The 24,351-nt window shown below is 37.4% G+C and overlaps 1 protein-coding gene across 2 annotated transcripts in view; it reads right to left on the bottom strand.

The window, feature by feature from the left end:
* The window catches only part of Atg7 (autophagy related 7), a 251,626-nt gene that overhangs the window by 183,857 nt on the left and 43,418 nt on the right, over nucleotides 1-24,351 (bottom strand). For both annotated transcript variants that reach the window (XM_026383026.2, XM_026383027.2), the window contains exons 8-12: nucleotides 16,761-16,849; nucleotides 14,538-14,659; nucleotides 9,443-9,533; nucleotides 8,615-8,759; nucleotides 2,467-2,625 (exon numbers count right to left, since the gene is read on the bottom strand). In XM_026383026.2, the coding sequence (XP_026238811.1) occupies nucleotides 2,467-2,625; nucleotides 8,615-8,759; nucleotides 9,443-9,533; nucleotides 14,538-14,659; nucleotides 16,761-16,849 (606 nt within the window). The remainder of the gene's footprint in view (nucleotides 1-2,466; nucleotides 2,626-8,614; nucleotides 8,760-9,442; nucleotides 9,534-14,537; nucleotides 14,660-16,760; nucleotides 16,850-24,351) is intronic.

Here is a 24,351-nt window from a genome sequence, read left to right as displayed (position 1 = left end):
AGCACTACATAAAAATAAATAAATAAAATAAAGGTATTGTGTCCATCTGCAACTAAAAAATATTGTACATATTTGTGAAATTATTTATTAATGACCATTCCCCTCCCAACCACTAAACTATCATAAACTCCCAGTAGGGCTGGGGAAGGGGGAGAAATGTCCATCATTTCTCTTGTCCCTGCACAAGGTAAGCCTTAAATAAACACCTAATGAATGAGTAACAGAATAACTAAACAAATAAATAGGGAATTGCATGGGCTCATAGACAATGGCTAGATTTAGGAAAGCAAAAACTCAGGCAACTTACAAGTGGCAGAATTCACATTCAAAGCCAAGTCCCCATGGTCCCTGAGGGGAGTACCTAATACCTCCCCAGTGATAGACTGGATCATTCTTCCCAACCACGCCCTTGTTCCCTCTAGTAGAATTTCATGTCCAAGCCCTTTGCCACATGACTTTCAGTTCCTCCCACGGAGAAGACAGAGTCTACTGACTAACCCACTGACTCTGGGCTTGACCCTGAGACTTGCTTAGGCACTGGAAAGGAAAGGCCCTGCACTGTGCCATGCAGCTGAGCCTATAAGAGGCTGATGACTGCAGATTCTTTTAGGCTTCTACTTTCTACTATAAGAACAGCAGGACTGAGGTGACTATGGCTCTTTAGCCTCTATTGTTTTAACTAGTGCATTATGATCACATGTAACAGTGGGATTTTGTGGTATATTTGTACATGCACGTAACATAATTTGATCAATTTTATTCCCAGTTCCTCCCTTTTTTATCCCCTTCTACTCCTCCTGTCTTGCTTCTTCAATTCTACTGATATTCTTTCTATTTTCATGAGGTTCCTTCTTAAATTTTTTTCTTTCTAGCTTCTAAGTATAAGAGAAAACATATGATTCCTGACTTTCTGAATCTGTTAGCCTCCATTTTTAAATAATGGCACACACTTCAGACCAGAAGCTGACCAAAAGTCCTGAATTCAACCTAGTCTAGCAACAGAACCATAAACAACCTGCACAATCATGAACAGGAAATAAATGTTGTTAAATGAGATGTTAGGATTGTGTGATATGTAATACTGTGACAGCAGAGACCTACCTACTATCCCTCCTCAAGACAGGGTTATGACTTATTTTATTTATTTCAGCATCTAGCACATGGCTGGGTACACAGTGGGTACTCAATCCTGTGGAATTAAACCCAATAAACGATTCCTCATGGATACTGGTGAAATGAACAAAATGATCAACATGACTTCTAGAGCAAAGACTTCTGAAACAGATGAATCAATACTGAGCAATTAAATGGAGAAACTTTAGAAAGACAGGTTTTTTTGTTTTGTTTGTTTTGTTTTTGTTTTTTTGGTGAGGGCTGGGAGCCTTTCTGGCATCTTAAGTAAAAGTAGATGCTTGGAAGACACCTAATCTTACTCCTGTCAGATAAACTGATTAAGCATTAAGATGCAGAATTTTGGGGCTGGGGTTATGGCTCAGCGGTATAGCACTCGCCTTATACGTGCAAGGCCTTGGGATTGATCCTCAGCACCACATAAAAATAAATAAATAAATAGAATAAAGTTATTGTGTACAACTTCAAAAAAAGAATAAATATTAAAAAAGATGTAGAATCTTAGCTAGATGACCTCAAAAAAAGGAAAAAAAAAAAGCTCAAGATTGTGAATCAAATTAGGTGAATGACATCTCTCTTTATCTAATGTCTCTAAAGCCAATGATGTAGCTCAAAAATAAGCAGCAGCTAGAAAAAAGAAAATCCAACTTTTATCCAATTTTTATCCTCCACAGACTTGCATTCAATTTAATTTCATAAATCTATACTAAGTGACTATCAAAGAAGGTCTGGTGATAGGAAAAAAACAATATGCTACATCGGGGCCACCATAAATTCCCTTTAGAACTGCACAGGATATAAAAATATACATACTTCTAAATTCCTCAAATTAAATTTACACAATGCTTTGCAATTTACAAAACATTCATTCATATACTTTTCATTTCATTTTCACCAGAATATATGAGGTCTTTGTTTTGTTCTGTTTTGTACTATAGGAGACTGAACTTGGGGCTTCACACATACTTGGCAAGTGTTCTACCAATGAGCTACATGCCCAGGCCCCTTTATTTTTTATTCTGAGACAGGGTTTCATAAGTTGCTTAGAGCCTCACTAAATTGCTGAGGCTAGCCTCGAACATGTAATCCTCCTGCTTCAGCCTCCAGAGTCACTGGGCTTATAGGCATGCACCACTATGCCCAATCTTGCTGTATTTTTAAATCTCTAGCTCAGAGATGAGGTAACAGTCTTGGTCACATGATGAGTGCCTGTTAGGGAGTGACATGTATCTGTTTCTCTGTAACTGATACCACAGGTATTCATTCCCCAAGATTTTTAAACATTTATAGATGAAAGGAAAAAACCTGTGATGGTCTCAAAAAGCATCCACTTACCACTCCAGGGAATATTTTCTGGAGCCGGTCAGCTGCAGCTAAAGCCTTTGGTTTACCTCCACCTAGGCAATCTTCGAATTCATAGAGAGGCTGCCTCACAGGATTGGAATAGGAGATCTTGGCATTGTCCACGAATGTGACGTGTCTGACGCCCCAACCCTGCATGGAAACAGATCATGGTGTGTTCCTATGACTATTTCACATGGTGTCTCTCTTAAAATCCCTAGGAGGAGTTTTCCTTTCAAGCAGCTTGGGAATCTCAAAATACAGGAACCTTCAGAAACTGAATTGTACAAGTTCAGTTTTTGATAAACAGAATGTCAACTTTCTTTAAAAGACAAAATAATTACATGCTAAGTACCAGGTTTCCTGCTGTAATGAAACCAAGAAATGTCAGAATGGGTCTAACTAATATTTCATAATTTTTGACAGTGGCACCAGAAAAAAAAAACATTTGAAAGTGAAAAACCGTGAATCCCATAAGAACTCTCTATGTTGCTGTTTTAAAAGGATTAGCAAGAGCCCCAAATGTCCTGGGTTTCCTTAAGAATAATTAAGTATAGATAATAACTCCTCTCAAAATTTATTTAAGGCCTGAGTTAACTCCAGAAAAATGATTTACAAGTCATTTCCCACTGTATAATAATGTAGAACATTTCATCCTATTTCACTAAGATTGACAAGCCTTATTCATAATTGGGCATTTAGGGGATGATTTTATGTTCTCATAAATAATTTTAATGATATCATAGACTCTAAATGCATCTCCATAAAGTTTTATAAAACTATACTTAAAAATTTTTCTTAAAACTGAGGATTAAACTCAGGGGCACTTTGCCACTAAGCCACATTCCCCAGCCATTTTTATTTTTTATCTTGAGACAGGGTCTATCGAAGTTGCTTAGGACCTTGCTAAGTTGCTGAGGCAGGCTTTGAACTTGTGATTCTCCTGTCTCAGATTCCTGGGTTGCTGAGATTACAGGTGTGCACCACCATGCCTGGCCAAAATTACACAAGTTTAAAGTTGGAGAGAATCTCTAAAATCCTTGGTATAATCAGTCTGTTTTACAGATATAAAAACTGAAATGTAAAGAAACATAGAAAAGATAAGTTAGTTGTCTAAACTCATATATCTAGTTAATGATGGGAATGAATGAGATCTCCAGAGTTGCTCCCAAATGAAGACGCCTACTTTCTAGGGGTGAGATGGGTATATTTCAGATCATATATAAGTACAGTCATCCCTCTATATCCAAGGGTTCTGAATCTAGACTCATCTTACTGTGGATGGGAGAAAAATTGCTTCTGTACTGAAAATGTACATATTTTTTTCATGTTATTATTCCAAAAATTACAGTATTATAACAACTATTTATATAATCTTTACACTGCATTAGGTATTCTAAGTAATCTAGAGATGATTTAAGGTATATGAAAGGTTATATGTTAGTTCTATGCAAATACTAAGCCATTTTAATATAAGAGACTGGAGCATCCTCAGATTTTGATATTCGAGGTCATCCTGAAACCAATTACCCTTGGATATTGATGGATGACTGTACTGCAATCTAAGAAGCCTTTTCAACTCAGGACTCTGAACTCAGTTAGACTGACTGTTTCAGGGAGACAGTCATTGAGGACTCAAGACTCACTCCAGGGTTGTGAATGACAGGCTAGAATCCCCTTTTTGTAAGCTTAGTATGGGCTATTTGTTTTGATGCCCACTGGTAACTCTTTGATATATACAACCAGATTCATTAGCTAACCAATCTACTCTGGAGGGAAAGATAAGTAAGAAAAATCCAAAAGTCACTTGTACTTGGTTTGGGATATTTATTTCAGAAGTATTTTCACATTCCTGAGTGAACAGCAGGGAAGATGGTCTGGGAACATGCTAGGTAGTGGGATGAAAGCCAGATAAGCTGCAAACATGCTGTAAACTAGTCACATGCAGATGAATTTTCACACTTAATTTCTGACTTCCTGGAATGCCACATAGTTTAAAGGGCTAATCCTCAAAGATTAAAGACAATTACAACCCTCAGTGTCAGTGAGGATGTGGCAGTGAAAAAAAAATATTATTGATTGAGAATGTTAAACTGGTGTAATTTTTCTGGAAAGTAATTTGGCAATTGTTTCTAGGATCTTAAAAATATTCTTTGACCTATTTCCAGCAATCTATCCTAGGAAATAATCTGAAATACTGCCAAAAGATGCAACTACAAAGATATTCTTCATAACATAATTTATAATTGTAGAAACCTAGACACACCATTAGTGCCAAATATGAGAGGAATGTCTTAGGAAATTAGAGATGTGATTAAATGTTTTGTCAGGTAAGGAAGTTTATTCTACAATCATTACAAAAGACTAAGAAGTATCATTTTTAATGACAGAGGAAATGTTTACAATGCTAATTCATAAAAGAAAAGGAAATTATTATGTATCAAATTAGACTTGGAAATACATATTAAACAAACCTGAAAGGAAATGAGTAAAAGTGGAAAATGAATACTTTCTTTTCCTGCTTTATAACCTTGACACTTTATAAATTTTCATAATTAATCTATTCTGACCGCAATTTCAAAAAATATTAAGAAAACATAGGCACCTAATAGTTCAAAAACTAACAAAAATACAATAAATTCCATGAAGAAATTAGCAGAATTAATGTATCCAAAAGCAAAACAAAACATAAAAATTATAGAACTGATACATCAATCAATTATTCAGCTCCAAAAAATGATATTGTTTTACAGATATAAAAACTGAAATGTAAAGAAGCATAGAAAAGATAAGTTAGTTGTCTAAACTCATATATCTAGTTAATCATGGGAATGAATGAGATCTCCAGAGCTGCTCCCAAGTATGGGCTGTTTGAATAAGAGTGGAAAAAAGAGAAAACAAACTTTGGGAATGTGAGAAGATTATAAAGATAGAAAAGATTTAAAAGATAATAAACAACCACATGTACTTGTTGACAATTAATTTTTAAAGTTAGATTAAATGAATGATTTTATAGGAAAATAAATGGACTTAAAAATGATATTGAGGGCTGGGATTATGGCTCAGCAGTAGAGCTCTCGCCTAGCACGGGTGAGGCCCTGGGTTCAATCTTCAGCACCACATAAAAATGAATAAATAAATTAAAAATATAAAAAAAGTGATATTGAATCTTTTCCCCCCACATACTTATGGGTGCATTATAATTGTACAGTTTGTGTAATCTGTTGTAAGAGGTTTTTATGAAACGTAAAAATGTCAATCAACACAGATACATGTGTAAAAGTTCCCGAAATTCCCTGCCCCACGCCCACCAATAAAATTACCAAAGATTAACACAACCAGATAGATTCATAAGTGAATTTTTTAAATCATCAAATAATAGATGATTCATGCATTAAAACTCTTCTGAGGCATAGAAAAGGGCAGCAAATTTTAAGTTTACTTTTGAAAGTTAGCATAACCCAACTATAAAACATACAAAGACACCCCATGGAAAAACATTACTAGAGAACAACTTGATTTATGAATACAGAGGTAAACTTATAAATAAATAAAACATTATTGATTAAATGACAATGTATAAGAAGAATGCACAAGTAGGGTTTATCCTAAAACTGCTCAACACTTAGAATAACTTGACTATCTAGATAGACATATTCAATAAAGCTCAACATTCATTTCTGATATAAACTAGCAGAAATAGAAATCACCTTCCTTAACTTACAAAAAAAGTTTAGCAGGAACTAATACCAAATATCAAAATTAAAAGTAAAAGCATTCACATTAAAGTTGGTAACAAAACAAAAATGTCAACCCTTCCTCCTATTCTCCAACATTACTATGAAGTCCTAGACATTCTTACAAGACAGAAAAAAAAAAAAAAAAACACAGATATAAATGTCGGTAAGGGATACTTCTAATCTATAAAATTAAAAAGATTCAAATAAAAAACTACTAGAACTAACACAGCTTAGAAAGATGACAAGATGAAGATAAACATGCAAAACTCACTATCTTGCCTATATCCTAGTAATAGCAGATTGGAAATGTAATGGAAGAAAAATCTCTCTAAAAGAAAATATATATATATGGGGCTGTGGCTGTGGCTCAGCGGTGGCGCACTTGCCTGACATGTGTGGGGCACTGGGTTCAATTCTCAGCACCACATATAAATAAATAAAATAAAGGTCTATCAACAACTAAAAAAAAGAAAATAAATAAATAAATTGTCAAATATGCAGTAGTAAAATAAATAAAGAAAATGCAAGGCCTTTATTTAAAAATGCTACTGAAAGACAAGTATAATCTAAATAAATTAAGAGCTACCCTTGCTCTGGAACTAAAGATAAATACTGTAACAATGTCAACCTCTTCTAATTACCTACAAATTCACTGTCATTTCAATTAAAAAGTTGAGTATCAATACAATTTTACCGGGTAAAACAGAGAATCCAAAAAGGAACATAGATATAAAAAGGGGATTGCATTTGGTAGAGGTAGAAAAATTAAGATTTCACTTATTAAGTAAATGCCACTAAAACAACTGATTATTCATTTTGTAGAAAAGAAGTTGGGACTTTACCTCTCATCATACACACATACACATACACACACACACACAAACATAAAATTTCATGTCACTAAAGACTTAACCACAAAAACAAGGTTCCATAAAAGACTATAAATTTAATAACATAAAATTAAAAAAAAACTTCTTATAGATAAAGATATCTTGTCAATCAAGAAATACAGGAGCTGGGGTTGTAGTTCAGTGGTTGAGTGCTTGCCTCAAATGCGTGAGGCACCGGGTTAGATCATCGGTACCACATTAAAAAATAAATAAATAAAGCAAAGATACTGTGTCCATCTACAACTAAAAAAATTTTTCAAAAAATTTTAAAGAAATACAACCCAAAGGACAAGAATGAAAGAAAAAAGTTCTCAAAATAAATAAAGGCCTATACACCCTAATTAATAAAAATGTAAATTAAAATAATAAAATGTTACCTTTTAACTGCCTGGGTTGAAAAAGACAAAAAGTTGATACTATCCAGTTTTGACAAGAGTATAGAAAAAAGCTATCTCTCATGAGTTCACAAGAGTACAAACTAGTATGATGTTATTGGAAGGTAATTTAGTTTGAATAATATATATATATTAGAGAGAGAGAGAGAGAAATATGTGTGAGAGTGCATTTCTAATGTAAAATAATTCTACTTCTAAGCCAGGCACAAAAGTGCCCACCTATAATTCCAACAATTTGAGAAGTTGAGGCAAGAGGATCTCAAGTTCAAGGCCAGCCTCAGACCTTAACAAAACCCTCAGTAACTTAAAAAGACTCTATCTCCAAATAAGAATAAAAAGGGTTGCAGAGGGGCAGTGGTTGTGGCTCAGTGGCAGAGCACTTGCCTAGCACGTGTGAGGCACTGGGTTCAAACCTCAGCACCGCATAAAAATCAATAAATAAATAAAATAAAGGTATTGTGTCCAACTACAACTATAAATAAATAAATAAGTAAAAATAAAAAGGGCTGGAACATAGCTCAGTGCCCCTGGATTCAATCCTTAGTACCAACCAACCAACCAACAAAAACCCTACTTTTAGGACTTTTTCCTAAAGAAAAGACTCCATGGATATATAAGCAAAAGAATGTATATTCCAACAGACTTTCTAATGGAAAAGAATGGAAAATAACCTGAAGTCAATTATATGAATTAAAGACATAGTCATACAACAAAACACCACTTTTTATGGTATGAAAAACACAGAAAGGTAATCACAATAATTTATTATTTTTCTATTAAGTTAAAAATAAAAACTTTGTATAGATAGTATGCTATGATCCATTTGTTGAAAATATAAATAAATAGCTAAATAATGTCGAAGATGACAAAGGACTCTCTATATTTATATATGTCCAGGAAGTCTCTTAATTCTGAGAAATGGAACTGGGGATGGGAGTGGTGGGAGACATTCTGTTTCTATCTTATAATAAAGATATATATTCTTTTTATAATTACAAAGATGCTGAGAAAAGAAAAAAGGAGAGGAGGGTAAAGTGGGCGAGGGAAGGCAATCAGAGACCACAAAATAAAGGAGAAGCCACAACTTCAAGGGCCCCATTCAGCCCCTGAAACTCACCATCAATGTCCTAGCTACATTACAACCCAAGGTACCGGCTCCAAGCAGCAGACATTTGACAGATACAACCTTCTCCAGGTCCAGAGTAGGAACCAACCTCCAACACATCAATTTAAGATTTAGATCCACAGAAGACTCAGCTAACCTAGAAAATCAGAGATTTAGGGTTTTAGTCATTTAATTTATTTGTGCCCCAATCTTGTCCTCAGAGATATAAAGTCACTGTGCCTCTTTGTACAGACGGATCACAGACCAGATGTAAATAAACAGGAAAGGGGAAGCAAAGAAAAATTAAGATGTAGCTTGAGGATAAAAGTGTTCCATATGTATACATGTCATTGAAGTTCTCTGCCCTTGTTAGTTGTGGGCTACAAATTTGGTAGTGAGCTCCTAACAGCCAAGGTGAAAATGAAAACACAACCAACTACAAGTCAGGTCCATGAATAAATGCACACCAAAAACCTCAGAGAAATGTTCTTCCTGGTATTAAAGACAGAAATTTCTTCTATTTCTTCTTAATAATGAGTACACTTACATTCCCCCTTAAATAGGATACTAGCTTCCATTAAATATTGTTTTTATGTCTTTCAATGGAGGCTAATAGGACAAAAGTAAAAAGCAAAGAATAAAGGTAGTAGTATCATTGTGGTAATTCTCATAACCAAACTTAAATTAAGCAGTAGATTTCAAAGAGCAGAACAATACTTAGCAGTATGCACAGCATACCCTGGACTGAATTATGCAATGCAGTATCAACCTAACATAACCTGTTCTGCATGCTGGTTATGAAAACCCCAGTGGCAAAAAGAACATCCAAAACATGTATACCTTTTGGGATCCATACATTCACTAAGGTTCACCATTCTCGGTCCCATGCCTCCTTTCTGGTTTTTTTCCCATCCGACTGCTTTAGGACAATCTTCAAGCAAACAAAACACAAGTTTAACAAAGAAAGGAAGAATAAAAATAAGTCAAGCAGCAAACATGTTTTTTTTTTAAAAGATCAACATTTACAATGGCCCATGCATTGATAAACTTTTAGTTCACTTCTTTCTCAGAGAGCTCCGAGAGCTTGCAATTTCCATCTACTTGCTCCAGTTACCTCTCCCACCTTCCTGAGCTATTAGGGTTCTTCTTTAGAGACCATTAGACCCAAGTACGGTGTTCCTGGGCAGGGGCTTGTGAAACAGTCCTCAAACCTGGCCCAAGGAGCCTCTACTTCTTTTGTTCCTAAAAATTGCTCAAAAAAGACAATCATATTTGGGTAGGTATAATTCTGTGGAAGACACTCTCCTTAAACAGGGCAACCTAATTAGCTCAGCATACATTCCACTGAAGTTCCCATAGGGATTCGGACCTCTAAGTCAGCATGTCCCTACTGTTCCTCAACCTTACCCTGTCCCACTGCTCAGTCTCAACTTTCACTGTGCCTCTTTGTGCAGACAAATCACAGACCCAGGTGACTGTTCCTCTTTTAAGCTGCCCTCTCCTGCTACAGGGGTCCCTGTAACACCAATTGCAGTGGTTCCAAAAGTATGCCTTATTCACTGTTAAACAGAGTTGGTTAATACTTCCCTATTAACATCTATATCAATATCCAGTTCCTTAATACCAGCTAAACTTGGAGATTCACAATTGCACATGAGGCAGATAAATGCTCAGAGAGGCCTAAGATAAAAAGACCACTTTGACTTGATGTTTTGTTTTTCAATCATGTACAGCATTTTGAATCTCTTTCCATTATCCCTTATACACCAAATAAAATCTCATGGATGTAGCTCAGTAGTGGAGCACTTCCTTTGCATGTGCAAGGCTTTGGGTTCCATCCCCAGCACCACTACAAAAAAAAAAAAAAAAAAAAAAAAAAGAAAGAAAGAAAGAAAAGAAAAAGAAAAAAAAATCCCATGATACAACACATTCAGGGAAGTGCTGCTTGATTCTATTGTTGCAAAAGTCTCTTACATTTTCTTATGTTAGATTTCTATCAGCACTTCCATTTTCCTTTCCTTGGGAAACTCTTTAGCCCTTATTTTTTAAATAGTATTGCTCAATATAATTATGAGATCAGGAAGATGTTGATTCCTTTGACATATCTTTTGTTTCTGAGCTGGTATGAGCAAGGGGAAGCCAGGGCCGATTATCCTTGAAAAACTACTTGGGCACCAATCAGCCTGGGGTATCATTCACAGCAAGAAGCCACAAAACACATGTGACTTCAAATTTTTAACTCAGGTACTCTGATGGAGTCCTTTTTTTTTTTTTTAATGCTATGAAAAAGTAAAGCTAAAATAATCTATTCAAATTCTTTATTTTTAAAGAGAGAGAGAGAATTTTTAATATTTATTTTTTAGTTCTCGGCGGACACAACATCTTTGTTGGTATGTGGTGCTGAGGATTGAACCCGGGCTGCACGTATGCCAGGCGAGCGCGCTACCGCTTGAGCCACATCCCCAGCCCCAATATTCAAATTCTTAAGGAGATGAAGATATCAGGATTCTTTTCTAGGGAAAAATAGTTCTCATCTTCTAATTCATATTTTACTATGTATTAGTTAACTAATCTTAAATATTCTCATGTTAAAATTTTAAAAATGCTCCTCTAATGCATAGCACAAGAATCTGACAAGATCTACAAGAACCACACTGTAGTACTGTAACTGATATCAGCCTTGTTTTCTCTTTACTGATAAGACATTTTAAGACAAAAAACAAATATCTCTTCAAGTTAAACCATCTACACACTCAAAAGGCTATAGCCATTTCTAATTTAAAACGATTAACAATGAAAAAAGTTATATAAACCCACCCTGCCCTTGTACTCGGGGCAGGGGGTGCTATAGAAGAAATCCATCAGGAAAGATGGGCAGACTGCTCAGTCACTGAGGGGTCCCCTCACTTCTTCCATATTCCACTAAAGAGAACACTCTCTCCCATAGACGTAGGGGCACACTCTGTGTTCCCAAGGTCATGCATGGACCCGCAGGCTGCTCTGAGGTTCAGCTGACCATTAATGACCTTCTGCTAGTGGCACTGGGCCGGAAAAGGCAAAGTGAGGCAAGTATGCAGGTACAAGCCTTCAGTGTTCACCGAACACAGGCCAAAGCCTGCCCCCAAATGGGTAGCAGAGCTTAGGCAGGGACCCAAAGAGGCATGGCTGCCTGCCACTCCAAGGTTTTGTGCCACTGAAAACTCCCACCCCCTAGTCTAACAAAAGCCCAATGCCTAAACATTTTTATGCATTTCAGTCCCTAGCTGATCTGCCCACTCCTGTCTCTGGGATGCATATTCTTTTCTCTTGCCTTTTCCTCACCTTGCAATAAACCTACTCTAATTACCATCTCTGCCTTGCTATACTCCTGTTTCTATGACAAGATAATTGCCCTGATCTTAGGCATTATACCCAAGAACCATGGATCAATCCACTGTGGACTCTCACACACTTGTAACCTACCCATAAGACACACCCCAAGGCTGAGGGTGTAACTCAGTGATAGAACACCCTAGGTTCCATCCCCACCACTGAAAAAAGACACACCCCAAATTAATGAGATAATGTCTTTACGGGAAATGAGATGTTCTTCTCCCACAATTAGAATCAGGAAGAGCACAAGAAAGGCAGGAGCTAACAAGGGGGGCTCTCATCCCACCTCAGCAGTGCCTGCTCCCTTCTTTAGCCAGTTGCCAGAACACTGTATTAGCTATGGAGAGCATAGGCTGCATCATGGGGGTGCAAAAAGAGATTCAGGATATTTAAAATAATATTTCTTTTACCACTACAACTATAGTATATCTTGGAAATATGATCACGTGTCACCTAACAGTGGGAGCATGATCTGAGAAAAGGTCATCAGCTGATTTCATCATTGTGTAAATATCAGAGTGTACTTACCAAATGAAGACTAGGATTTTGTCTTGCTATATACCCTGCAATATAATCTTATGGGACTACCATGGTCTGCTGTTGACAAAAACGTCACTATATGGCACATGACTATACTAATGAGTACTATGAATACTTGGAATTCACATTATGCTATAGAATAAGATTTTTTTTTTTTGGTTTTGCTTATTATAAAGTTTTCCCCTTTTTTGCTGTGGTACTGGTATATTATGAAGTTTCATTTGTAGCTAAGAAGAAAATCATTAATTTACATGAAAAACAGAAGAAAAACTACCTTTCCTAAACTAAATAATCTACTTTCAATTCTGAGCAGAAGGAAGGTGTATTGAAGGTGTTACTGGATAAGAAACTTTTTTCATATGAAAGTGTGCAACAGTTTCTGAGTTTGAAATCAGCAGCACCAAGAATTAGCCATGACAGAAAAAGGGCAGTTCAGAATAACTCAGTGACTTAAAATGGAAAGTGCCTCACTACAGAATGGGGGTCAGCACTACCTGAGGGGCATGTAAGAGGCGCCTAGTGGCCTGCCAGGGACAGAGACCAGTCACATTTACATCTCAGTTAACTCTCACCTCAGTCTCTCTAAACTATCTTTAAGTTGTGGTTTAATAAAACAAACACAGGGAAGCTATTTTAGAATATGCCAGAAGAGGGTGCTAAATCCAATGCAAATCTCTAAAGACTGCAGAAAGGCTGCAGATTTCTTAAGGCTCTAGACTAAAAAGCAAAACAGCTTTCTCCTTTAACTGACGATGGAGAGAACTCTGTCCATGTTTCCACATTTCTATTTAAGACATCAGTGCCAGAGCACAGAATCACTAATAAAATGTCATCAGAGCCAATCCTGAGTCCTTTTGACTTTTGCATTCTAGAAAAGATGTCTCAGAAGAGATGAGGTATCTTTAACATTCCCCCAACATACACACACAAGTTAAGGCACACCCATGGATTCAAGAAAGAAATGTGCCTTGGAACCTTGGGGAGGGTATTAAGAAATTAATTAAATGACATATGTGAAGGTGTTCTGCAAAGTATATAAGTGACATAGACATGAGGGATTACTCTGAAAAGAGGTATACACAGTGCTGGTATAATAGTGAGATAGGAAATTAACATAATATTGATTAAGCATAATTCACACAATATTGATTAACATATAGTGTATGCCAGTCATTGTGCTGGTTTTTACACAGGGCATAGATTCCTCATAACAAATATACCCTAAGGTAGGCATTATTACTCTTTTTTTAAACATTTATTTTTTGGAAGTAGTTGGACACAATACCTTTATTTTGTTTATTTATTTTTAGTGGTGCTGAGGATCGAACCAGGGGCCTCGCACATTCTAGACAAATGCTCTACCGAATGCTCTACTGCTGAGCCACAATCCCAGCCCTGCATTATTACTCTTATTTTACTCAAATTTGAGAATGAATTCTACTTCTATGACATATAAAATATATAAATACAAATGTGTATATCTATATACATTTATATATACACACGTTTTTCTATATAAAATGTCAATGTCAATTTCCTAATTTATAAAACAAGGATAATAGCTAACGTCTGTCACACAGGATCAAATAAAGACATTAAGTGTGGAAGGATAAATGGCACTTCTGCTGACTGGTTTACTCTGTGGAGAATAGGATCACACACAACATTAAGAATATAACAAATAAATATGTAAGTGTACCAATACTTCATCCTTCCTCTAAGAAGGGACAGGAATAAAGATTTGGGGATAAGCAAAAATAAAAACGAATGCGGGGGGGGGGGCGGGAATCCTAAAGACTGAAAAACTATCTGGAGAAAATGTCCTGGTGCCAATCTCTGCCTTTGTTTTGGGCTGAATAGCAGAGTGTGCCCTCTTCCAAGAAGGTGTACACCCCAGGGGTGAGGTAATAGTTGTACATTTCTCTCCCTTCTACTCCCATTGTGAAGGGATGAAAAGAAAGTGAACCAGTTTCAGTTTCTGATAAATGATAATTAGATGCATTCTCAAAGACCGGCAAATTACCTGGGCTAAATGCCATTTCTGGAAGCTTCACTTCAAAGATGATGCTGTGGGCAATGTCTCTCGCCCCCTGCATGGTGCGGTCACGGAAGCAAAGGACTTCAACAGACTGGAAACTGCTACTCCTGTTTTCATGTCCGGATTTTCATTTATTTTATTTTATTATTATTTTTTGGTTAAGGAAGGAAAAAAAAGAGACCACATAAGAATTTCAGCAAACCAGCTGCAGGCAATTTAATGTACTATAATTATTCCTCTCTGACACCCTTAGGGGTATGGCCTTAACTTTCCGAGAGACTTGAACATAATTCATATAGGCATCTTTTGTCCAAGTGTTTGGAGGCAGAATGTTGAATTGGCTGTGATTTCTTTCTGAGTGAATTTTATATGTCGATCACAATGCGGAGAAATAATTTGGACAAATGAAGCTTTTAAATGCAGGAGTAAAGTGCTCCCGAGACATTGGGGGTGGGGGGGAAGCACTCGTAAGGCATGGCTTCTTTAGCTTGAACCCCATTTGAATCCCACTTCATGAAACAGTTAAGTGTATTCAGTTAGTTATGTAGTAAGGAAGCCCATAACTAACTGAATACACTTAACCTCTGAATAAGTAGACAGATAACTAGTCTCCTTCTGGGGACAGTCTATAATTTATCTATCTTTGCATTTATTTTTATTTTACTTTTTTGGTACTGGGGATTGAACTCAGGAGTACTCAATGACTGAGCCACATCCTCAGCCCTTTTTTTGTATTTAATTTAGAGACAGGGTTTCACTGAGTTGCTTAGGGCCTCACTAAGTTGCTAAGGCTGGCTTTGAACTTTCGATTTCCCCTGCTTCCCCAGCCTCTGGGATTACAAGCATGTGCCACCATGCCTGGCCTATCCTTGAATTTTTAAGTAAACACTTTTACTTAAGTAAAGTAGACACAAAGAAAAGTGCACAAATCCTAAGTGTGAAAAGCCTGCCTCATGCCTCATCTCAGTTGTCACCCATCCCATCCAAAATAATTACCTCTCCACCTTCTAAGTCCTCCCCTTGGTTGTGCATATTCTGAACTTTACATAAATGGAATCATACACCATGTGTTCTTTCAGATTCAGCTTATTTTGTCCAGCAGTGTGCTTTGTAAATCCATCCATGTTGATGCATACATAAGCAGTTCAGGCAGATTCAATGCAGCAGAGCACCCCATTGTGAGGAAGACACTACAATTTATTATCCATTTCACTGTTGAAGGACACTGGGTTTATTCCCAGTTTGGGGTTATTAGGAATAATGCTGCCATAAACATTCTTGTATGTGTTTTGCTTTATCTATGTCTGCATTTCTGTGCAGAACATACTGACAGTGCAATTGCTGAGCCATAGATATTTTTAACTTTGGAAGATTCTGCCATTTTTTTGCAGCAGCTTTTGAAACTGCTCTATACTTTCAAATCCACTTGATACAGTCACTTTTGTTAAGTCATTTTGGTGGATTATATGGAAGTCTCTCATTACAGTTTTAATGTTATTTGATTTTACATTTTTGGAAATGGGGATTGAACCCAAGGGCACTTTACCATTGAGCCATATCCCCTGCCCTTTTTATTTCTTATTTTGAGACAGGGTCTCTCTGTGTTGCTTAGGACCTCACTACATTGCTGAGGCTGACCTCAAACTTGTGATCACCCTGCCTCAGCCTCCTGAGTCACTGGGAATACAGTTAAGTACCATTATGCCCAGTTTAATGTTATTTTCTTAATGATTAATGAAGTTGAGCATCTGTTCAAATATAGACTGGCCTTTAAGATACCCTCTTTTTAAATTATCTTAGTAATAGGAAAAAAAAAAGAAGTATGATCACAACAGGAAAATCTTACTCGAAAGCAACCTACTTGACAGCTAAAAGGGAGGGCTAGAGAATTTCAGTATCAGGAATTCAGACTATCTGCCCTACCGTGGCCTAAAATATCTTTAGTATGAACTGAGGCTGCAGCTCCCTAGCAGACCCACTTAAGACCTTCCCGATGACAGAAACTGGATCATAACCGATTTATTGATATACTTTCTAGTTTCCATGTCAGTAATTTTTTAAAAATTGCATTTGGGGAAAAAGAGATACAGACATAGCCAGATACATTGCAAAATATATAGACAAAGACATGTAGACACACAGACACATGCACACACAAATACACACACACACACACACACACACACATATACACACACTTGTAAATACCATCTGTGTGCTGCTAGGACCAAAAAATTCCTCAAAGGCCATCCAGGGTACTGGGCTAAGTTACAGGGATCATATACACCAACTGTTATCTGTGAACAGAAAAGACTTTCTGAGTTTGTCAAGTTTCAAGTCACTTTTATAATACAGACACAGACAGTATTCTGTCCTACTTTTTAAAGGCTGTTCTGAAAAGCACTGAAAATTAAATTCTTGATGGAAGGGTACAGAAAAAGAGAAACAAAAGGATTTCACACTTGACCACAGAACTTCTTGATGGCAGGAACTGTCACATTCTTCTCTGTATCCTTATACCTGGCAGTAGACATAGAAGAGAGCAAGAACTAGGTACATTAGGAAGGAAGGAAGGAAGGAAGGCTGGCTGGCTGGAAGGAAGATGGGAGGGAGGGAGGGCAGTCAACTGTCAAGAGCTTATACAAAGAAAATTCTCTTTTCAAAAAAATCAGCCTCTGGGCTGGGGATATAGCTCAGTTGGTAGAGTGACTGCCTCAGATGCACAAGGCCCTGGGTTCAATACTCAGCCCCATACACACACACATACACACACACAAAAAATCAGTCTGTGAAAATGGCTCATTAGTATGTCATTAGAAAAACCAAAAAAGGGCTACTACCATTGTAAATCTGTAGTCAGTTCAAATCAAAATGCCAGATGTCCTGATATTGTGAACATACATGTCCTCCCACATCTTCCCTCTTTCCCTCCCCTGACCTAAGTCTTTATCTGGAAAACTCTATTCAACTCCAAATACCATTTTTTCAGTGAGGACTTCCCTTGGTAGGAGTCATTCTGTCCCTTTGGCTTCCATCAATCTTTGCACCTCATATGTATAATCGTTTCACTTTCTCCATGTCCTTCCTCCCAAAGACAGTGAGCACCTAGCACTCAGATCTTGATTTTTACATACCATTCTCCAATAAAAGGAATCAGGGTTTCCTTGGGAGGAGCATGACTACTTCTAGGGTTGGGCAGGGAAAATACAAGATGAGCCTGGAGCATCTTGTAGTGCCAGAAAACTAAGGAAGTGCTAAAAAAACAAAACAAAACAAAAAAACCAACAACAACAGAAAGATGGGGAAAATCAGGACACAGGCACCAGCTCAAAGAGCTCTAGCTGGCCAAGGCTGTTTCCCAATTTGGGAAACAAAATAATAATGTGGTATTGGATTATACACACCCACACTGATATAAATAATGGAAAGAAGGTCAAGGAGCAACATCCTTGAAGACTTCCAAATAATATATTTATATATTATCCTCTTTGGTCAGGTGGATGGATGGAAGTGACTCACTTCCAAAGAAAACATGGTGACTTTACAATGGAGAAACATGGCAAATTATTACCTTAACCAAGTAATCAATTTAATGTTACCAAGGATGTCATGTGGTGATCCTGACGGGATGTAATAACAAGGATATCTCATTTCAATGCTGTTCCTTCTTCTAAAATCCCATCACAATGGTATAATCACAAAAGAATACAGACAGAACCAAAGGAAGTGACATTCTACAAAAATAGCTAACCACTCTTACTCAAAACTGTCAAGGTCATTAAATGCAAAGTCAGAGAGACAATTATAGACCAGAGGAGACTAAGAAGACGTGACCACAAAATACAACGTGGTATCCTGGAACAAAAAGAGGATGTTATTAAAAATACTGGTGGAATCTGAATAAAGTACAGAGTTGAGTTAATAGTACTGTGCTAGTGTTGTCTTTTCAGTTTTGGTAAATATACCATGGTAATGGAAGGTAACAACCTTAAGAAAAACCAAAACTGGGTGAAGGCATATTATGAGAACTCTCTGTGCTGTGTTTGCTACTACTTTCTATAATCTATAATAATTCCAAAAAAGTCTTAATAATTTTTAAATATTTTTTTAGTTGTAGATGAACATAATACCTTTATTTTATTCATCTATTTTTATGTGGTGCTGAGGATTGAACCAAGTGCCTCACATGTGCTAGGCAAGCGCTCTATCAGTGAGCCACAACTCCAGTCCAAAAGCTTAACTTTAAGAGAGAAAAGAGAAAAGAGGACAGCGAGAGTCTAGAGAACAGAGGGTATCTTTTTCATCTTCCATGACCAGGTGATAGACATACAACAGGCACTTGGTAAATGTTTGCTGGGTGATAAAAAGATGGATGGATGGATGGACGGATGGATGGATGGATGGATGGATATAATCAGGTGGGTGCATAGTTAGAAGGAGGGTGGGAATAAACTCATGGCTGATAAGTTTTTATTTATGAGCTATTCCACTTAGTGTTCTATAAGAATGGAATCATCCCAAATACTTCCATTTATTTCCCGAAATAATCAGTATAGTGTCGGCCACAAAGGAGAAGCTAATGCAATATTCATACTAGGAAAAAAAGAGAAAGAATGAATACCCACAACCCCACTATATTAACATTGACTAAGAGAACCACTATTAACATCTTGTTGTACAACCAACCATAGCATTAATGTTGTTCTACAACCATTGTTAGTAGTGATGAAATGGCGTTCCCTTGTATTGTGAACCAAACTTTTTCGTATTTCCTACTGGATGGATGGAAGTGACTCAAAAGTCTGCATCTGTACTCAGTAAGTCTTGGAAAAGGGATTTTAGTGTGTGTGTGTGTGTGTGTGTGTGTGTGTGTGTGTTGCCAGGGATTGAACCTAAGGCCTTGTGGGTGCTAGATGAGTGCTCTACCACTGAGCTACATTCCCAGCCCTTTACTGTTGTCTTATCACATACTGCATTATTTTTATGATGTTCTTTAAAAACATTTGCTACCTTCTCCATTACATAAAACTTTCTTATTCCTAACACTGAAGACTTTTCTGTCCAGAAGCATCTTTTAGTCTTAAGCACAAACAGATTCATATTTAACACAAGCAAGTTCATATCTATGGTCTTCTTTTCAGGAAATTCAGGATATTTTTATTTGACATTCCCTGTTCCATAGGGAGATAAAATATCATCAGCATCTAGGAAACTTTTAAAAATAGACTTGCCAAGACTATGCTGAATGCTGACTCTCAATACATGAGTGGCCTAGCATGCAAACTTTCCAGACCTCTGTTTTTCTATCTGAATTATGGAGAAAATAATAGCACCAACTTCATTGGACTGTATTGGGGATTAAACAAGATTTCACTGAACATGAAAAGCCCAGCACATGCGCAGTGCCACTAATAGCACTATGAGTGACACAACCTCCAGTGGCCAGCTCAGCAACATGTATCTGCATTGAGTTCCTGAGCAATGGATACAACTTGTCCAGTCCATAGAACTGAATTTGGGAATCATTAGAGGGTGATCTTGTAGACAAAAGGAAAAAAAAAAAATCCCTAGAGCTATTTTTCATTGCCTTGAAAACCCTGAATTGAGTGTATGGCTTCCCATGCTCACGGACCCATGCACCAGCAGTGGGAGCATCCCTTGGGAGGCTACTGGAAATGCAGAATCTCAGACCAACTGATCCGAGTCTGCATTTCAGTAGGAACCTAGGTGATTCTTATGAACACCCAAGTTTCAGAAACACCGCTCCATTACTCAACCCTCTTAGATCTGTGGTTCTCTACTTTGAATGTGCTTAGGTATCAGAAGAGGGGTATTTAAAGAATACTACTGTCTAGTCCCCACCTCCAGAGGTTCTGATGAGTCAGACTGGAATCTGACTTGAGCATTTGTTTTTGTTTTTGGTGCTGGGGGTGGAATCCAGGGCTTCACACACACTCCACCACTGAGCTACACACCCTCAGCCCCAGTTGTTTTTAAAAGATCCTCAGGGGATGCTAAGGTACAGCCAGAATGCAAACCATGCTTAATGATCTGCAGCAGAGTTTCTCTAAGTTTGGACCACAAATGACCACCTGCACCAGAATTTCCTGGAAGCTCGATGAACTTGCACCCACCCTCCAAATAGGATCCCACACTATTCTAAGCACCACTACCTCCACGTTCAGTGAAAACTCCATGGGATTCTCATGCACACTATCACTTCAGCACTAGTCACCCAGGATCTAAGAAGGAAAAAATGAGCACTTGCTTAAGGCAGGTTTCACTGTACCCTACATTGTTCCTTATTATAACTGTGACTATTTGTTAGACCCCTATGATTTCTTGATTCAAAGGCACCAAACATTGTAAAGTGCACCTTCAAATTGGACATGGAAGAAAGGAGTAAACAATATCATACTAACAGTCATACCTGACCATTACCAGAAATTCCTGGTTTTAGAAGAATTAAAACATGATGGAAAGAACATCTGAGAATGGAGAAATATGGGATGCCTTCACATGGAATCCTTTTGCTGGTTTAGGAGCTCAGTAAGGGCAGGGGCAACGTCTGTCATATTCATTTTTCCATCCCAGTTCTGTCATTTGCTGAACAGATGACAGAACTGGTTCATTTCTCCAGACCTCAATATATGAAGACTGCCTGTCCCTAATACCTTAGGCAGAGGTCCTGGAGACAGCTAGAGGGGGAAAGATGAGATCTGGGTGACATAGACCTGAAGTTTATATAAAAACCATGATGCAGTATCTTGCAAGCTCCTTTCCTATCATTACAGATTCTCCACTCAATATTTTTTGTTGTTTCTGTTTTGTGGTACTGAGGATTGAATCTAGGGGCACCGAGCTACATCCTGAGGCCTTTTTATTTTGGAACAGGGTCTTGCTGAGTTGCTGAGGCTGGCCTCAAACTTGTGATCTTACTGCCTCAACCTCCCACATTGCTGGGATTACAGGTGTGCACCAATGCTCCTGGCTTAATGTTGTTTTAATACTAGGATTCTCTTGGGTGACAGTATAGTCTAAATGAGTGTTTCCTGTGACAAGCATGAGAACTCCAAGGATGTGCTCTCCACCCAGAATTTCCTTCGAATTGAGAAGCTGTCTTCCTTGAGTTCTTCTAGTCTGGCTGGCTGCCACCTGCCACTCTTCCACTGGGGATACCTTTTTATTATGTTCCCATCTGGAGATGATGACAGATAACATATGCCAGACAAACTACATAAACTAGGTCATCACTGCTTCAACTTGACATTTTTATTTATTCATCAAAAGCATTTACAAGCTGGGTGTGGTGGCACACACACCTTAATCCCAATGACTTGGGAGGCCAACACAGGAGGATCACAAGTTCGAGGCCAGCCTCTGCAATTTAGTGAGATCTTAAGCAACTTGATGCTGCCTCCAAATGAAAAATAAAAAGGGTTAGGGATGTGGCTCAGTGGTAGAGTACCCCTGAGTGTAATTCCCAGTATAAACACACACACACACACACACACACACACACACACACACCTCATTATCCAACAAGAAAAGGGGTAAGGGAGAAATATTGCTTCTATAATATTGTAACAGCTTACACTTGGGAAATGGTCTGATGTGGGGAGAAGGCCCTGCCAGGGTAGGCAGGCATGTGTTCTCATTCTGCAGCTAACTGATTTCAAGACCTGGGGGAAATTCCTTCCCCTTCAGCAAAATGAAGCAGTTGATTGCAATCATTTCCTCCAAAGGATTCCTTTCAGCCCTTGAACCAGAGGACTTTGGACAAGATTAAAGAGGAAAAAACTATGTAGGTCACAAAACAACACAGACTATATTTTACTAAAGCTCAGCCCTACAGGATGTGTCAAGACTATTCAATGGGTTATTTAGAAAGAACCTAAGAATATCAATGCAGGAATTACCATTCCATTTTTAAATGTGACTCAATAACCCTCCCTTCTTCAATGTTCAGTCACTTAACTCTCACATAACTCTTGACAATTAACTTAGCCTCTCTTTGCCTTAATTTTCTCATCTATCAAGAAATTCTTAACTTTCTGTGCTAAGCACAGAAACTGAGAAAGAGGCAATTGCTCAACAAATAGTAACTATAACAACAACATGAATACATTCTGATGTAGTCACTTCATTGGCCTCTTTGTTCAGTTCAGTCCATGGTCATACATAATTACAGTGTCTTCGGTTTGGAGGCTTTTTTTCATAAATGGCAGAGAAAAAAATGGGATGAATTCTAGGTGATCAAATATTCTCTGGGTCTAGGTTTTAGCATCCACAAATGTAGAGCTGGAGCTGAATGATGTCTATGTAATATAAATTAGAATGTTACATTAGCTGCTACAAGTGGGTGCTTAATTTTTTTTAAATGAGCATATTTCTGACACTTGGTATGGGGCAATGGGTAGAAAGATAATAAGAAATCTTTATTTTGAGCAGAAATGACCAGGAGTAAGTTTCTGAGAACAACCTGACCTAACATGAGCTATAGAAAGCAGGAAGGATCTGCTAAAAAAGAAAATTTATCACTTGGCTACAAAGGGAAGTCAGCTTGAAAATGCTGAAAAGGGACTCTCTTACCTGCACAAGGCATATAGGAGTGCAGACAACAGTGTCACAGTGGAAAATGACAGAATCTGTTTGACCCTAGGCTAAACGTCACTTAATCTTTTTTTGATGATCAAAAGTGACTCCTAAATCTTTAGAAACTAAATCAGAAACCCTTATCATTGTAGAAGGTGGATGGGACAATGCCAAATAAACAAGCTTTTAACTATCGATATAGAGATTTTTTTAAAAATGGATTTAGAAATAAACACTGACTTGAGTTCTAGGTTCTAGAACTGGCTTTGTCACAAATTAATTATGTGGACTTGGGCAAATCATCTCCTTTTATAGTTTAAATATCAGCAGGAAAAAGCAAAATGTAATTTAAAAAAATATTTCTAATTTGAAGGTTTGTAAAATAAGCATTCCTTTGCACTTGACTGAGAGCATACATGATATACTTGAAGTGGCCAGTTATGCTCTGGCTATAGTTCACCAAGCAATTTGCTGAAAAAGTACAACATGAGAAAGAGAAGAGTGCAAAATTATCAACTTGACTGTCCTCGGCTGGACAATTTCCATGAGGATCCCATAAAACATGCTTATGTGACAAATGGTTGTATTTATTACCCAAATACTTGATAAAACAGGAAATGAACAAAGGAAATTACATGTTTTAAAATTCAAATACTGAATGTACTTCAAGGTCACAGCCAGCTTCTAAGATGCAGAGTGATCACTAAGTGAAGAAAGAGACAACTAGTATCATATAAAGTGGTGTTCCTGCCTGGTGTGGTGGTGCATGCCTATAATCTCAGCAACTTGGGAGGCTAAGACAGGAGGATCATAAGTTCAAGGCCAGCCTCAGCAACATAGTGAGGGCCTGTATCAAAATAAAAATGATTGGGGAAGTAGTTAAGTGGTAGAGTGCCCCTGATTCAATTCCCAGTACCAAGGGAAAAAAAATATTACGCATTTCCTACTGTTCTTGTCCACAGATGTTATAGTCCCAAAATTAAAGGTTAACCTTGTTGTAAATTACGAATCATTTACCAAACATTCACTCTTTGAAAACCATTGTGAAGAAAGTAGAAGAATTAAGTAAGTAAGTTTTTCCTCAAGATCAGCAATGAGACAGTGTTACGGCCTGTTTTTTAAGACCATAATCACAAAAAACTGGCCTGGAAGATGATTAGATGTTATACATATGTATATGTATATATATATATGTGTGTGTGTG

Source organism: Urocitellus parryii, chromosome 16 (genome assembly GCF_045843805.1).
Source record: "Urocitellus parryii isolate mUroPar1 chromosome 16, mUroPar1.hap1, whole genome shotgun sequence".
Lineage (NCBI taxonomy): Eukaryota > Metazoa > Chordata > Mammalia > Rodentia > Sciuridae > Urocitellus > Urocitellus parryii.
Note: the sequence above shows the minus strand (reverse complement) of the source record. Positions and strands in the feature narration are given on the sequence as shown.